Source organism: Trachypithecus francoisi, unplaced genomic scaffold (genome assembly GCF_009764315.1).
Source record: "Trachypithecus francoisi isolate TF-2019V2 unplaced genomic scaffold, Tfra_2.0 Lachesis_group13, whole genome shotgun sequence".
Lineage (NCBI taxonomy): Eukaryota > Metazoa > Chordata > Mammalia > Primates > Cercopithecidae > Trachypithecus > Trachypithecus francoisi.
The window spans coordinates 116,529,816-116,545,181 of NW_022681458.1; the positions used below are offsets into that span (position 1 = coordinate 116,529,816).

Here is a 15,366-nt window from a genome sequence, read left to right on the forward strand (position 1 = left end):
AAACTTCTTTTTCTCTCTCTTGTCATCCAACCCATTTAAACTCTCCTTTCAAAATATATGCCAGACCTAATCACTTCTCACCTTCCTCATCATTTCCAACCAGGTCCAGCCCTCATCATAGCGCTCTGGGTTACTGCAAAAGCCTCCCAATCGCCAAGCACAGTGGCTCACGCCTGTAATCCCAGCACTTTGATAGGCCAAGGTAGGTGGATCATCAGAGGTCAGGAGTTCAAGGCCAGCCTGGCCAACATGGTGAAACTCCTCTACTAACAATATAAAAAGTTAGCCGAGCATGGTGGTGGGCACCTGTAATCCCAGCTATTCGGGAGGCTGAAGCAAGAGAATCACTTGAACTCAGAAGGCAGAGGTTACAGTGAGCCGAGATTGTACCATTGCACTCCAGCCTGGGTGACAAGAGCAAAACTCCATCTCAGAAGGTTAAAAAAAAAAAAAAAGGCTCCCAAAACCTCTCTCCTTCTGCCTTTCACCCTACCCTGCATTCTACCTTCCACTCTCAAACATTTCAGAAAAAAGAAAAATATATCCACAGAGAGAGAAAGAGAAAGTACAAATGGGGTGAAATGTTTGGGGAACCTGAGGAAAGACCATACGGGAATTCTCTGTACTATTTTTGCAACTTTTCAATAAGTCTGGATTATTTCAAATTCAAGAGTTAAACAAAGGAAAAAACAAAACAAAACAAAACACTATCTTCCTTTGTGAAACCATCCTGTCTTTCCCCTGGCAACTTAAGGACACTCTCAACTAAGAATATCTATTTTTTCATAAACACTAAACTCTTGCCTAGTTTTGACTTTCTGTGCTTGGCAGTAGAAGTGTGTGTGTATTTCATATATATGTGTGTGTGTATATCTATGTGTGTGGTGTGTGTGTATATATAGAGAGGGAGAAATATATATGTGTCTATATATATAAATATATATTGTATATTTACAATGGTAATGTATATATATAAAATATGGTGTGTGTAGATATATATAATACATACCCCATAGCCTGTCCTTAACCAGTTCTAAACTTAGTCGGAAAAACACATACCTAAGCAGAGAATTTCAAAATAATATGATGAATATTTTGATAGAGGGATGTGTTGCTATGGAACACGCTGCTAAGACACAAAACCTCCTAGATGGGGCAATGAATGAACGAAGTTTTGCACCTATAGTCACCCCCTCTGATATCCCCTCAAACGTTTATAGTTATAAGCATTTTCTTCCCTCAGGACCCCCGTTTCATAAGGGTTAGTCCTAGAGCCTAGCAAGTTCCTACTACAGCTGGCACACATACGCCATTCAAGAAAGTGTGACTGAGTGAATGACGAGTTAAGAACCATTTGTCAGCCAGTGCTCAGTAACACAACATGCATTGGTATGCAAATTATATTTTTGTTGAAAGCAAGGGCAGGATCACAAATTATCTTTCCAGAGAAAGCAAACCTCAAAAGCTTCTTTACCCTACTAAAGCACATTATAAGAAGCTCCCCTTATATAACAGAAAACCTCCTCATTCATTATCAATGGCATGGAAACCTAATAAGCCTTCACCTCTGATGACATCTCTTCCATCCCCAGGGCTAGATAAAGGAGGTTCCGGGAACCCTGGTAGTTGTGAAGGGGGCTCCCAGCTCTGACAGTCTTGAACCCTGCGGGCGCGGAGGTCACACAGCAGAAGAACAACCGAGGGAAGCATCATCAGCCTTCCAATATGTTTGAACCAGAGATGGCAAATAGGCTGCAGCCAACTGAAAACACCAGAGATTCATGGTGGCCACCTGAGAGGTTGTGCTCTTAAAACACAAAAATTAAAATTAAAATTAAAAAATTAAAAAAGGAAGGGGTCAAGAATCCATCAGGTCTGACTGAGACGTGTATCAGTGACTAACACCCCACATGGCAAAAGTACTCCGGTGCGCTTTGGGTACTCACAGCTTCAGCAGTATTCAAAGGCGTGTGCTTCCCTAAGACTAAGCCACGGGAATAACCCCAGCAACACTGCCAGGAGAAACGTCTAACATGGATTCGGCTAGAAATAGAGTTGTCTTTCAGAAATTAACACTGAATAAATCCTGACTTATTAGAGCCTGTGAGAATGACATTCTCAATGATAACGGTTATCACTACAATCTCCAAACATCTGCGATCCTGCAAGGAGGAACTGTGACAGCGCAGGCCACGTGTCCAGAATGCTTCCCAGACTGCCTGTTACAGAATAAAAGAAATGAAACCCCCCAAGAATGTCTTCACTCACATTTAGCCAGTTGTTCCTTTGTGTGCATCTCTGTGCTAAAATGGCCATTCTTCCCCAGCCTGAAGTCATATGCTCAAATAAATGGGACTCACATGAAGCCAGAAAGTTGCAGATGCGAGGAACCCACACAAACGAAATGGGCTGGAGAGTGTGGCCAGGAGGATGGTACTTTCCAGGAAGCAATTACTTCATCTCTGCCCATGAAGCAGGCAGCTGTCATTGTCCCCCAGGCCCACGCCAGCCACTCGAAGTAGGTTCTCACCAAACTACCTCCAACAATCAACATAAATACACCACACGATTGGCTTCTGAAAGGACACCTTGCAACCAACAAGAAACTGTTAGCACAACTTTGACAAACTGTGCAACTGAAAACCTTGGAAAGGGATCAACACTGCCACATTTTAACTCAAATACTGTTACATGGTAGCACCGCAATAATTCATGGAAGAAAAGAATGAATGAGGAATATGTTTCTACAGGAATCAGAGGAAGCATGACTAATCATTTAAAGAAATAGGTCAAGAAACTGTTAGGTTCAAATGCTACCGTGAGATACTGTCAGGGCCTTAGGCAAATTCACTTCTCTTGGTCCTGTTTCTAGGTTCATCAAAAATCAGCTTTGGACTAGGGAATCTGTTGCTTTCCACTGCCTTCCTTCTGTGATTCCAGCCCAGATTTTAGGACTGCTCTCCCACTTGGTATATGAAAGCACTTTCTATGTATAATAGCAAAAATACATTTCTGTGTTGAATGCGGTTTGGGACCTACTCTATGAGGCAGAATATCATCATGTAGCTTTAAGCATGACAACAAGGTGCACTCTAGATAAGGATAACACATAAAATGTGGCCATACACCTGTGCGTCCCTGGCAGGGAGATGGGGAAGTCTCATTTAATGAAGCCGGGGTGCCTGTTGCACCTTAACATCCTCAGTCCACATCAAGTTCACAACGTCCTTCTGACATCAAGCCACAGGTATCACATACTTTTCCATACTTTCTACCCAAGATTAAAATATGCAGAGCACCGTGATAAAGACGCCCCATCCCCAGCATGTTGGCTCTCATTCTGTAGAATTCCATACTTGAGGTGCAAAGTGATCACCAGGCTGCAGCGTAAAGCAAGACTGGGCTCCGTGGGGACAGTATGCCCTGCAGCAGCCACCACTCCTGTCGCCACAGTCTGATGCAGCTGCAGAGAAGCTGTGGCTGAGGCCATTCACTTTGTGAGAGAGCCACACAGGAGGGGAAAGGTAGGGAAGAGGGCAATGTCAGGCCTCTGAGCCCAATCCAAGCCATCCCATCCGCTGTGACTTGCACGTATATGCCCAGATGGCCAGAAGTAGCTGAAGAATCACAAAAGAAGTGCAAATGCGCTGTCCCACCTTAAGTGATGACAGTCTACCACAAAAGAAGTGAAAATGGCCAGTCCTTGCCTTAAGCGATTATATTGTCTTGTGAAATTCCTTTTCCTTGCTCATCCTGGCTCAAAAAGCTCCCCTGCTGAGCTTCTTGTGACCCCCCCACTCCTGCCCACCAGAGAACAACCCCCTTTGACTGTAATTTTCCTTTACCTACCCAAATCCTATAAAATGACCCCACCCTTATCTCCCTTTGCTGACTCTCTTTTCAGACTCAGCCCGCCTGCACCCACGTGATTAAAAAGCTTTATTGCTGACACAAAGCCTGTTTGGTGGTCTCTTCACACGGACGTGCATGACAGGCAGGTGCAGAGCCAGGAAAGGACCTGTGATGAGAACAGAAAGGAATGCACCTCCCTGTACTCACACTCGGATTTTATGACAATGTGGGCAGGGGGCTGAACTGCGTGCCTGAGAACATTCCTCCAAGTTCTTTTGCTGATTTTCTAAATATTGGTGTAAAATCTGAACTCAGACGAATTTATTTTAAATCGTTTCGATCAACATCTTTGTCTAGTGCTCAGCATCACGTCTACATGATCATCTAGAAAACCAACTTCGGTTCTAAGTCTCACATCCTTCCTATAAAGTCCCAGGGATTTTACAAGGGAATGCACCTCTCATTCGCATCAAGAACACACACAACTACTATTAAAGAAATGCCTAATTTGCTTACATAATTTTTTAAACACCCAGATTTGAAATACAATAGAGAAGACAACTTTTTCATAGCTCTGCTTTCCAACTGCGAAGTGTGGGTAGAGAAAATAACCTACCATGATTTCTAACCAGCCAACAACCTGTCTTCCCTGGCTGCAGTAGGAGCAATCTTTCTGAGCTCAGGATGAAAAAGATCCCAGCTGTTAGGGGACAGATAATCATCAGTTCTCAGCAGGCTTCCCGGGTCGCAAATCCCCATGTGATACGTGGAACTAAAAAGCTATCAATGACCAAGCATCTGAATGCTTATCCCACCTCGCCATCTGCTTCTCCTCCCATGCAAATTTAAAATTAAGAAGCCTGCTTTTAGAGAACAGAGTTGATGCAGCATCTCTCTTCCTAAAATTATGGATGATTACCAGCCCACAGTGGCTTCTAATCAGATTTGAGTAGTTCCTTAGACAGGAAGCTAAAGTGCCTCAGCCCTAAACTGAGACGAAAACAGAAACTGGAGTGCTCTAGGTGTGATTTTTCCCCCCTTGTTCTAACGTTGCTGTTCCCGAATCTCCTTCTACTGTCTTGTTTATAAAATGTATGAGAAACAGGGACATTTAAAGACATGATACAAATGGCCACTTTTTCTAGGTACAAACTTTGTGAACATTATTTTCAGCTGCTGGGTATTTTCTCCACAAACTGTGAGCCTGGAGTACATTTTCTCCCTCGTGGTTACACATTCAGAATCAGGGAAGGTGGCTTTAGCAGTAAAGAGGGGAGTGCAGTGAGAAGTGACCAGACACTGAGAAGGACAGACAGGGACTCTACCTCGGTGGCCACTCCTGGGCCTCGGCCTTTACTTTTCTATCTGTACAGGGGATCTAAAGGCCCATGATTCTAGGCCAAGATAGCTCTTCATACACACATACGCAAACATCACACACCTGTGTGAAAAGCGGTGACACTTGGCTGATTTCCTGAAGAAGTTATCTTGTATCATTTCTACTCAAGTACTCCACCTCCTTCCAGACAAGTATCTGAGGATGATGGGCTATCCCACAGCAATGTGTGTAACCTCTCCTGCTTACGATCCCTGTTCACATAGCATTTTCCAAAAGCATTTGGTGTGAAGTGACAGAAGAAAGAAGAATAAGGTTCTTTCAGCCCATTCATTCATTCATTCATTCATTCAACAAATGTTGACCAACTATCTACGTGCCAGGCACTGGTGATATAACAGGGAACATATATTTTTGTAGGTAGAGACAGACAACCAAAAAGTATGTTAAAGAGTGATCAATGCTGTAGAGGAAAATACACCAGGAAACAGGAAAGAAGAATACCCCAGCCACCCTACACTGGGGTGACGCTAGCATTACAAAATGGAAACAGCGGCCGGGTGCTGTGGCTCACACCTGTAATCTCAGCTTTTTGGGAGACTGAGGCAGGCAGATCACCTGAGTTCAGGAGTTCAAGATCACCCTGACCAACAAGGTGAAACCCTGTCTCTACTAAAAATATAAAAATTAGCTGGACGTGGTGGCACACGCCTGTAATCCCAGTTACTCAGGAAGTTGAGGCACAAGAATCCCTTGAACCTGGGAGGCAGAGGTTGGTGAGCCGAGATCACACCACTGCACTCCAGCCTGGGTGACAGAGCAAGATCTGTCTCCAAAAAATAAAAAATAAAAGTAAAATAAACAGAGAATAAGATACCAAAAGAAAGAACATGAAGGATTAATTGTAACAAAAGCCTTTGTAAGCTGATACTGTCCTTCCTGGATCCTTGTCCCTTACAAATGGAAAAAAAGGGTGGGTAGGGGGTAGCATCAAAATGATGTTTTAAGATGGCTTCGGGTTTCAGATGTCTGACAGCCATACTCATGTACTTCAAGGAAAAAGCTCTAGCTCTATAAGCCATCTGGGCAATGGTTTAATGTCTTTTTTTTTTTTTTGAGAGTTTTTCAAATATATGAAAACGTGTGTGTTCATTTGGCTGCTCTGTGCCCGCACACGTGCAAACTGTGCTAACAGGTTTTTGCTGAATTTGGCAGCTTGCCATAAACAGGCTTCCATGTCTTAATTGTCTATAAAGAGCACAAACACCCAAAAATGCAAATCAAGACAAGCTGTCCCTTCAATTGCTGCTGCCATGATGACAGTGAGCGACAATTGGCCAAATCAATACGCGGAGACTGAAGCTGTCCGGCAGAGAGCACAGGGTCGACTTCTTTTCCATAGCATTTAAAGAAACAAGTGGAAACGGCTCTCCACACAGGACAGACACGTCCTTTGTTCTTTGAATAAGTACTGCCAATGTCCAAAATACTTTCTCCATCACACTATCTATATGGAATTCAAGCTCCTTCCAATACCATGAGTAACGCCAGTGATAGACTATGTTTATCCATAATGACCCATTAGCATTCTTTTTCCTCTAAAATGTTGAAATAATAACATTGAGTGTGCACCCACGATGTGCCAGGTTCTGAGTTTGATCTCGTTTGGTTCTCGTTGAAATCCTGTAAGATCAGTACCATATTCTCTCATTTTTCATAGATGAAGAAATTAAGGCAGAGAAAGGCTAAGTAAGTTGTCCATGGTCACAGGTTATTTAGGAACTTTTCTCCAAACTTTCAAAAGTTAACTACTGCCACTATTACAAATGGGTTTTTGTTTGTTTGTTTTTGTGTTTTTTGAGACAAAGTCCTGCTCTGACCAGGCTGGAGTGCAGTGGTGTGATGATGGTTCACTGCAGCCTCGACTTCCCTGGCTCAAGTGATCCTCGCACCTCAGCCTCTCCACTAGCTGGGATTACATGCATGAGCCACCACATCTGGCTAATTTTTTAATTTTTATTTTTTCTAGGGATGGGGTTTCACCATGTTGCCCAGATTGGTTCCAAACTCTGGGCTCAAGAGATCCTCCCAGGTCAGCCTCCCAAAGTCCTGGGATTACAGGTGTAAGCCACTGTGCACAGCCCTACAAAGGTGACTTATACAAAGTCAGAGCAGTGAGCAGGAAGAGAACAGAGACTTCAGCGAGCCTCCTGGCTGTTGCAACACCATATCCCTCCTCCATACCGTAATGTATCTACACACACCAAGCTCCTAGACGTTGAAGGCAGGCCAGCTCAGAGACGGAACAGCAATCAAGAAAGAGAAGATGCAGACATGCGTCTTGATTTCAGCTCGAGCGTGCCTCTCTGCCCTGCAGCTGCACAGGCAGAAACCAGGGCCCGTGAGTCTGAGGCAGTGTGTTTGGTTCCTGGCAGTTAATCTTTTGGGAGACCATCCCATAAATTAGTGTTACACTTCTGAAAAAGGAAGTGTGACTTTTATAGAAACATCGATTCCATTTGGGAGAAAGGCCTAATAAAACCACAAAAGGATAATCCATTCATACAACAACAAATTCAATTCATCTGTCACAAACTGAAATCCCAAAGCCCTCTGGGCACACAGCTGCTTTTCTGAGCTGAAATTCAAATCCAGTTGAGAAACAGGTCAACTTTTCTAAAAAGATTTCTTTTTCACATGCCTTAAATAAAAATTCCTTTCCCTCACTTGTCATTTTCCAGATTGAATGGCTCTGCTGGCCTTCCTCTCATTTAGGCCATGAGCACTGACTGCATGTCTGCTACGGCCGGGACTCCAAGGGAGGCACCCTAGGGAACACAGATGACCGCAGCACAGCGACACCCTCAAGGAGCACACACGGGGAAGGCAAGATGATACAATCGCAGCCTTCACACAGAAAAGAACTTGACATCCATAGCCCGTCCCTTTTCTAGAAAACAACGATGCTGAGTCAGTAACATTTACGGAACAGCCTGCAGTGTGGAGGCAGGCACAAGGGGGCTCCATGAGGGGAAGAGCACCTTCAGAAGGGGCATGCAAACAACGTGGAGGCAGGAGACGCCCCCACGCACAAGGGCCAGTCTAGGGGCCTGCAGAAATGCCCATGCATCTTGGAGGAGGGAGAGAGGACAAGATACTTAAATGCTCCAAAATGAATAGAAGCCTCCCAAGAACCTCCCCCGAAATGGGGCAGGGATTTACAAAAGACCAAACCGAGCATGCACAGTTACCTGAGCATAGCACCACCAGAGCGAGCTATTCCAGGAAGAAACAGGGTCCCTAGAAGCCTGAGCCTCTACTCCCAGCTCTGCGACTCATTCACCCTATGACCTTGGTGAAGGCTCTTAGCTTCTGTGAGCCACAAGAGAATCACAGGAAAACAGAAGATATGAAAACTGCTGTGCCTTTTTCACAGAACTGCTGAGGAAATAAAATCAGATAATGGATTTTAAAATTCTCTGTGAATTACGCAGCAAAATACAAACGTATGAAATCATTCTTACCATTCATAACAGCACTGTAAAATTAAGAGCAGAGTTAAGACCACAGCATTTTCCACACCCTTACTCCCGAGAGAAATAGTGAGTGCAGCTGATGTATTTGGGCAACCCCAGTATCTAGGCTTCGAGAGCCTCCAACAGCTCATCAACTCTGACAGTATCACTCCAGCCCAGTGCTCATTAAGTTCTCCAAGACAGCCAACTGACAGAAAATACTACAGCTTTTTCAGCTGGGCTTGAAGCCCTCCAAGCTCACAGCACAGCTAAACAATGAAGAAGAGGTTTTCTGCCACTAGACTCCAAAGCTGGCTTTTGTAGATTCCCATAGAAAGAACATTCAAGGCCGGGCGTGGCGGCTCACGCCTGTAATCCCAGCACTTTGGGAAGCCGAGGCAGGAGGATCACCTGAGGTCAGAAGTTCAAGAACAGCCTGGCCAATATGGCGAAGCCCCGTCTGTACTAAAAATACAAAAATTAGCCGGGCATGCTGGTGGGCACCTGTAATCCCAGCTACTCAGGAGGCTGAGGCAGGAAAATCGCTTGAACTCAGGACACCGAGGTTGCAGTGAGCTGAGATCATGCCACTGCACTCCAGCCTGCGCAACAAAAGCAAAACTCCATCTCAAACAAAAAAAAAAGAAAGAGCATTCTTTTTTATTGATGTTAAATTTCATGTGCTTAACACAGAGAAATCATACAACACTGAAATCCTGAAAAACATATCATAAAAAGCATTTAGTGACTGAAAAGACATTCAATATAACCTGTAACAGTGAGTTCCCCTCCTCTGTCCTGCCAGCTCCACTCACGCTGTGACCCTTAACAATGCTTTCACTAAAACAGAGGAAAATTAAGAGGACCGCTTACCCCACTAAGCTGACAGCTAAACCAGTGCTTCTCCCCGGGCTCACTAAAGATGACCTTTACCCAAAACCAGGCTGCAACAACCCTGTAACTGTTGACTAACAATTTCAAAATTCCCATCTTCTTTATTCACTCCTAAGGAAGACGAACTGAAGCCAGGTGTCTCCAAGTCAGAACTAACAGAGGCCTTAAACATCAGATGGCCCATCCCCTTCTTTGACAACCTTGGGATCTAAAGCTGGGATTATGGAAGAAAACAGCCTGTTGAGTAACAAAGCGAAAACCAAAGCCTAGTCACCTAACCTCTGGTCCAGAACTCCTGCAACAACCCAGCACCTATACAGGATGAGTCTCCCTAACCAGAAACTCCAAAATCCACAACTTTTTGAGTGCTGACGTGACACTTAACGAAATGTTCATTGGAGCAGCTCAGATTCTGGATTTTTGAATTCAGGATGCTCAGCCAGCAAGTATAATACAAATATTCAAAAATCAAAAAATGTAAAAAAATCTGAGACACTTCTGGTTCCAAGCAGTTTGGATGAGGGATATTCAACTTGCATTTTTTTTTCTCTAATGAAGGAAATTAAAAACGAGGCCCGAGCAAAGTCATTCAATCCATACTAAAGTCATTCAATAGTTTAATTAGTACCCATTGAAAGTTAAGTGCTACCCACAGATATTTAAAAGGATGAACACATACATGCCTATAATCCCAGAATTTTGGAAGGCCCAGGCGGGAGGATCACCTGATGTCAGGAGTTTAAGACCAGCCCGGCCAGCATGGTGAAACTCCATCTCTACTAAAAATGCAAAAATTAGCCGGGCGTGGTGGTGCACACCTGTAATCCCAGCTACTCGGGAGGCTGAGGCACGAGAATTGCTTCAACCTCGGGGGAGCACGTTGCAGTGAGCCAAGATCACACCACTGTACTCCAGCCTGGACAAAACAGCAAGACTCTGTCTCAAAAAAAAAAAAAGAAAGAAAAAAGAAAATTAATTTAAATTGTGCTTGCAAATGGAGCCCATGTTCCCAGAACACAAGCCCTGCTCTATGCTCCAAGGGCACACAGGGTGCCCCTTTATCTTAATACTCACCATATTCCATGGCAGCCATTGGCACGTGTCTGTCCATCGCATTAGACTTCCTGCACATGAGGGAGGAATCATATATTATTACCTTTCTGTTCCCAATGTCTGACCTAGAAGACACTCAGTAAATGATTACTGAACTAAGTCAGTTACTAAGACATGTGAAACTTGTATTAAGAAAATTGGTTTAATAAGTTTGCCAATGCAGCATTCATACCACACAGCTTAAATCTCAACCCACGCATTTATCTTGTGTTCTGCTAGATTATCACCTATTCACATTCAGGAGGCACCTAGTATGTGCTAGGCATGACTAATTGCTGGGGACCTAGCAGTGACAAAACAACATTCCTTGTTCAAGGAGAAGTTCTAGTATGAAGAGGAATAGAAGGAACAGGCTAGACTGATGAGAGAGCTAAGAAAAGGACAGGCTGCCATGGGAAGCACCTGGTCTTGTCTGGATGGTACAGAGTTAAGGAAGTCTGAGTGCTTCGTACAGCACAAGATCATCTCCTCCAAAGAAGCGAATGAAGCTTTGATTCCCCAGTACCAGAAGTCACCATAAAGGTGCGTACGGCCACATGCTTAGTGTAGGAAGTGAAACCAAACAAAGCTCCAACTTCCAGAGGCAACGGTCCAATTATGAAATCCTCTGGCTACGTTCAATTGAAATTCAAGGTATTCAAGAGGCCAATATTTAAGTGATAAATTAACCCAACCACTTAAAACTAAAGTAGTCTTTGGTTCAAGGGGTAAGGGTATAGTACCTTTTACAAATTTATTAACTCTTAATATTTACATTTAAATATGATGATGAGAGTGTAATAATAACTTTACTGAGTAGTTGCTATGTGTTAGGCACCAAACTAAGCACTTTACACACACATTTGCACCATCCTGTGAGATGATAATGACCCCTTGTCATCCCATTTCATAGATGAAAGTCAGGTTTAGATAAGCTTAAAAACTTGCCCCAAATGAAGTAATAGCTATAAACGGTCCAGCACAGAGGTGATACAAACAAGAGTTCAATAAATGCCTAAAGAGTACTTCATACCCAAAATCGTTTCCCGCCAATCAAACTAGACTTACTCTGGTTCTGCATAACCAACTGTCAAATTGTTGTTCCATGAAGAAACGGTGGAATGGGTAGAGATCAGAATAGAGTGAATAACTGGTAATGTACTTCATGGCAGATAGTAACAGGATGTGGCATTTGGCTATTTCCACATTGTTTTGCATAACATTTTTTTCACAGTTCTAAGCACAAGAACCATTCTAGCTGGTGAAAGCATAAGGCACATCTATGATCCAGGCCTCCAATTCACTGTGAGCAGTGGTTCTCAACCTTTACGGTATATCCGAACCACCTGGGGTTTTTAACAGCACTATAGCTGCCAGGCTCTATTCTTTTTTTTTTTTTTTTTTTTTTTTTTTAGACGGAGTTCGCTCGCCACCCAGCTGGAGTGCAGTGGCCGATCTCAGCTCACTGCAAGCTCCGTCTCCCGGGTTCACCCATTCTCCTGCCTCAGCCTCCCGAGTAGCTGGGATTACACGTGCCCGCCACGTCGCCCGGCTAGTTTTTTGTATTTTTAGTAGAGACAGGGTTTCACCATGTTAGCCAGGATGGTCTCGATCTCCTGACCTCGTGATCCGCCCGTCTCGGCCTCCCAAAGTGCTGGGATTACAGGCTTGAGCCACCGCGCCCGGCCCAGGCTCTATTCTTGCAGATTCTATTTCAACTGGTCTGGAGTAAGCACGCATGCTTTTTTCACAGCCCCCCAGATGCAGCTAGGTTTGCAAACCACTGTCCAAGATGCTCTCACACTTCCGCTCAGTTCAACACACACTCACGGAGATTCTAAGCACTACGAATCGGGCTAAGTTAACAAGTCAGCCTCCACTCCCTAATAATATTGGCAAAGAAACCAATATCAGAGATTTATTCCAGTCCAAACCAAATAAATTACCGGGTGAAAAAAATGCCCTGGCATAGTTTGCCATACAAAACAACTTTCTGTATCTTCCCAGTCGGTAGCCTAGAGACTGACTCTGAGCCATGAGAATTCAGAACCAGGGGAAAATGCCAGTCTGAGGCATCTGCCACACTCCTAGCACACCCCCAAAAGTGCCCAGCTACATTTCACATCCACTGTCCTAACAGGTGTCAAAATAAGGAAGAGCAGTGCAATAGAGAAAACAGAGCCTGCTGGGCATCAAAAGCCTGGGGAATTCCAGTCCTAGCCCTGTTACCAATCGGTCTGGTCACGTCTCTCTGGTCCTGGTGTGGCCAACAGTTACGCAAGAGGGTGAGGTATAAAAACACAGATGTCAGGCAAGCTCCAACATCCAAAATACATAGAAATTAAAAAGCATTAAGGTGATATCAAGGAATGTATGCCATCAACCAGAAAAGTCACTGAAATATTCCTTTTTCCATTCTTAAGAAATCAAAAGTGGGCCGGGCGCGGTGGCTCAAGCCTGTAATCCCAGCACTTTGGGAGGCCGAGACAGGCGGATCACGAGGTCAGGAGATCGAGACCATCCTGGCTAACACGGTGAAACCCCGTCTCTACTAAAAAATACAAAAAAAAACAAGCCGGGCGAGGTGGCGGGCGCCTATGGTCCCAGCTACTCGGGAGGCTGAGGCAGGAGAATGGCGTAAACCCGGGAAGCGGAGCTTGCAGTGAGCTGAGATCCGGCCACTGCACTCCAGCCCGGGCTAGAGTGAGACTCCGTCTCAAAAAAAAAAAAAAAAAAAAAAGAATCAAAAGTGGAAGCAGAAAATTGAGCAATCAGCCTACCAAGTTGACTGGGGCAACAGAATACACTCACGGATTCTGCTCACAACAGCGGAGGTGACAGACCAACAGGAGAACTGCAGAGCGTCCCTCTCTCCTCTGTCCACCCATGCCACCAGCACGTGAGTGCGTCCACACGCAGCGCCCAGTCTCCTGTTCCACTGACGCCAGCGTCCACTCACCACAAGCCTACTAAGTGCCACATGTGCTATGATGCTCCCTCATCTCATCACCATAGACATCCCTGCTGGAGGTGAGCATGTGATAGAGAAAAATCACAGAGGCCTAGGGAGGTTGAGACCCGCATTCCCACTGTGGTGAGGGTGTGCTTGAGAGGGATCCCACGACTGGGCCCTCCATGCCGCTCTCCTCAGTCATCACTCCCAGACCAGAGCAGCGAGGGGGAATTTTCTTCCTCTCACTATTTTCAGCCCCTTGGCTGACCCAGCATTCCCCAGAAAGCTATGAAGTCCTGGCAGCTCTGAGGCCACAAAGCCATAAACGCACAGGACACACAGCCCATCTGTCTCTAATGGGTCTTTTATTTGTCATGCTGGTCATTTGTAACAGCAGATGGCTTAAGAAAGACATGGCAAGTTACCACGAAATGACCCCTCCAGTCCTCCCTGGGGGAAGGCTGACTAGCGAGCAGTCAGGCCGGCTTTCTTCCCCCACTCCCTGTATTCTTGTCCTCAAGGAGCCACAGACAATCCCACCAAATATAGGCAGGAGACAGCCGCCTCCTTCCTACAGCTGGAGGGGGAAAGGGTCCTCTCGGGCCTTTCTATCTGCGTGAAAACCAGACTGTGAGCTGTACTGACCCGGGTCTCACCCATGTTGCAGGCATGTACAACACAGGTGTCCAGTGGTATCATCAGGCAGAACTACGAATGTGCTTTCCATCGTTTTCATACAATGATTCCAGAACCGCTATCCACACAGCTCCACTTCTCACACACACGGCGTGCTTCAGGGATTACACAGCATTTTCACCACGCCCCTCATCCGCTCCTCCCAGCAGCCTTGTGTGATCCCTTGAGTATACTTCCTCATACTGAGGTTTGAAACCAAACCTTTCCCAAGAACATCCAGCTAGTGTTAGAACCAGGATATGAGGGCTTCTGATTCCAGAACCAGTATTTGTGCCACTGTTCCACATGGGCCCCTCCAGGGATTTCTGCCTGATCTTAAAATGCAGACAGCAAATCTGTCTCTCTACAGTCCTGGGGTTCCCTATAGACAAGAAGTAAAACTTCTAACAGAAAGCTTAGACTTATTTGGAAGGCTACCTGGGATATTTCTTTTAAGTTAGTTTGTTCATGTTTTGGAAAGATTGTTCCAATGACAATGCGGGGCATGAAGTGTGGAAAGGATTCCATGATGAGGCAGAGAAATAATTCGGTGGCTCTTACAACAGTTCAAATGAGGCATGAGGCACAACCAGAAAGGACAGAGGGAAAATGCATTGGAAAGAAATGCAAAATGAAGTCCACTCAGACCCAGGATGGAGCAAAGGGGATTAAGGATGATGGTGGTTTCTAGTTTGAAAGACGGATGAACAAGGATGTCATGAACTACTGCAGAGTGGCATCTGGGGCCTGAGTGCACCAGTTTGTTTAACCAGTCACCTGCTGAGCAGTCTCCGGGCTGTTTGCAGTTTCTAGCCTTTATAAATAATGCCACTATGAACAGATACATAAAGGCTTTTGTGTGAACATGTGTTGGGGCCCGTGCCGGGGGTGGTGGAGAATGAACAGACACAGACACAAAAGACAAAGACAAACAGAGAACATGGCGGCCGCGCCTAAAGCCTCCGCCTCACTTTATTTATACCCCATAAATCCCACGTCAGCAAAAATGACATAATACAAAACAAACTTTTTGCACCCAGATATAACCT

The 15,366-nt window shown here is 44.9% G+C and overlaps 1 protein-coding gene and 1 long non-coding RNA gene across 3 annotated transcripts in view; one reads left to right on the top strand and one right to left on the bottom strand.

Moving 5' to 3' along the window:
* Positions 1–11,846, bottom strand: part of LOC117094231 (SH3 domain and tetratricopeptide repeat-containing protein 1-like) — a 30,512-nt gene extending 18,666 nt beyond the window's left edge. The window contains 1 exon segment of the mRNA XM_033229420.1: positions 11,758–11,846. Within this exon segment, the coding sequence (XP_033085311.1) occupies positions 11,758–11,770 (13 nt within the window). The 5' untranslated portion in view covers positions 11,771–11,846.
* The window catches only part of LOC117095269, a 247,749-nt gene that overhangs the window by 53,527 nt on the left and 178,856 nt on the right, over positions 1–15,366 (top strand). The window lies entirely within an intron of this gene.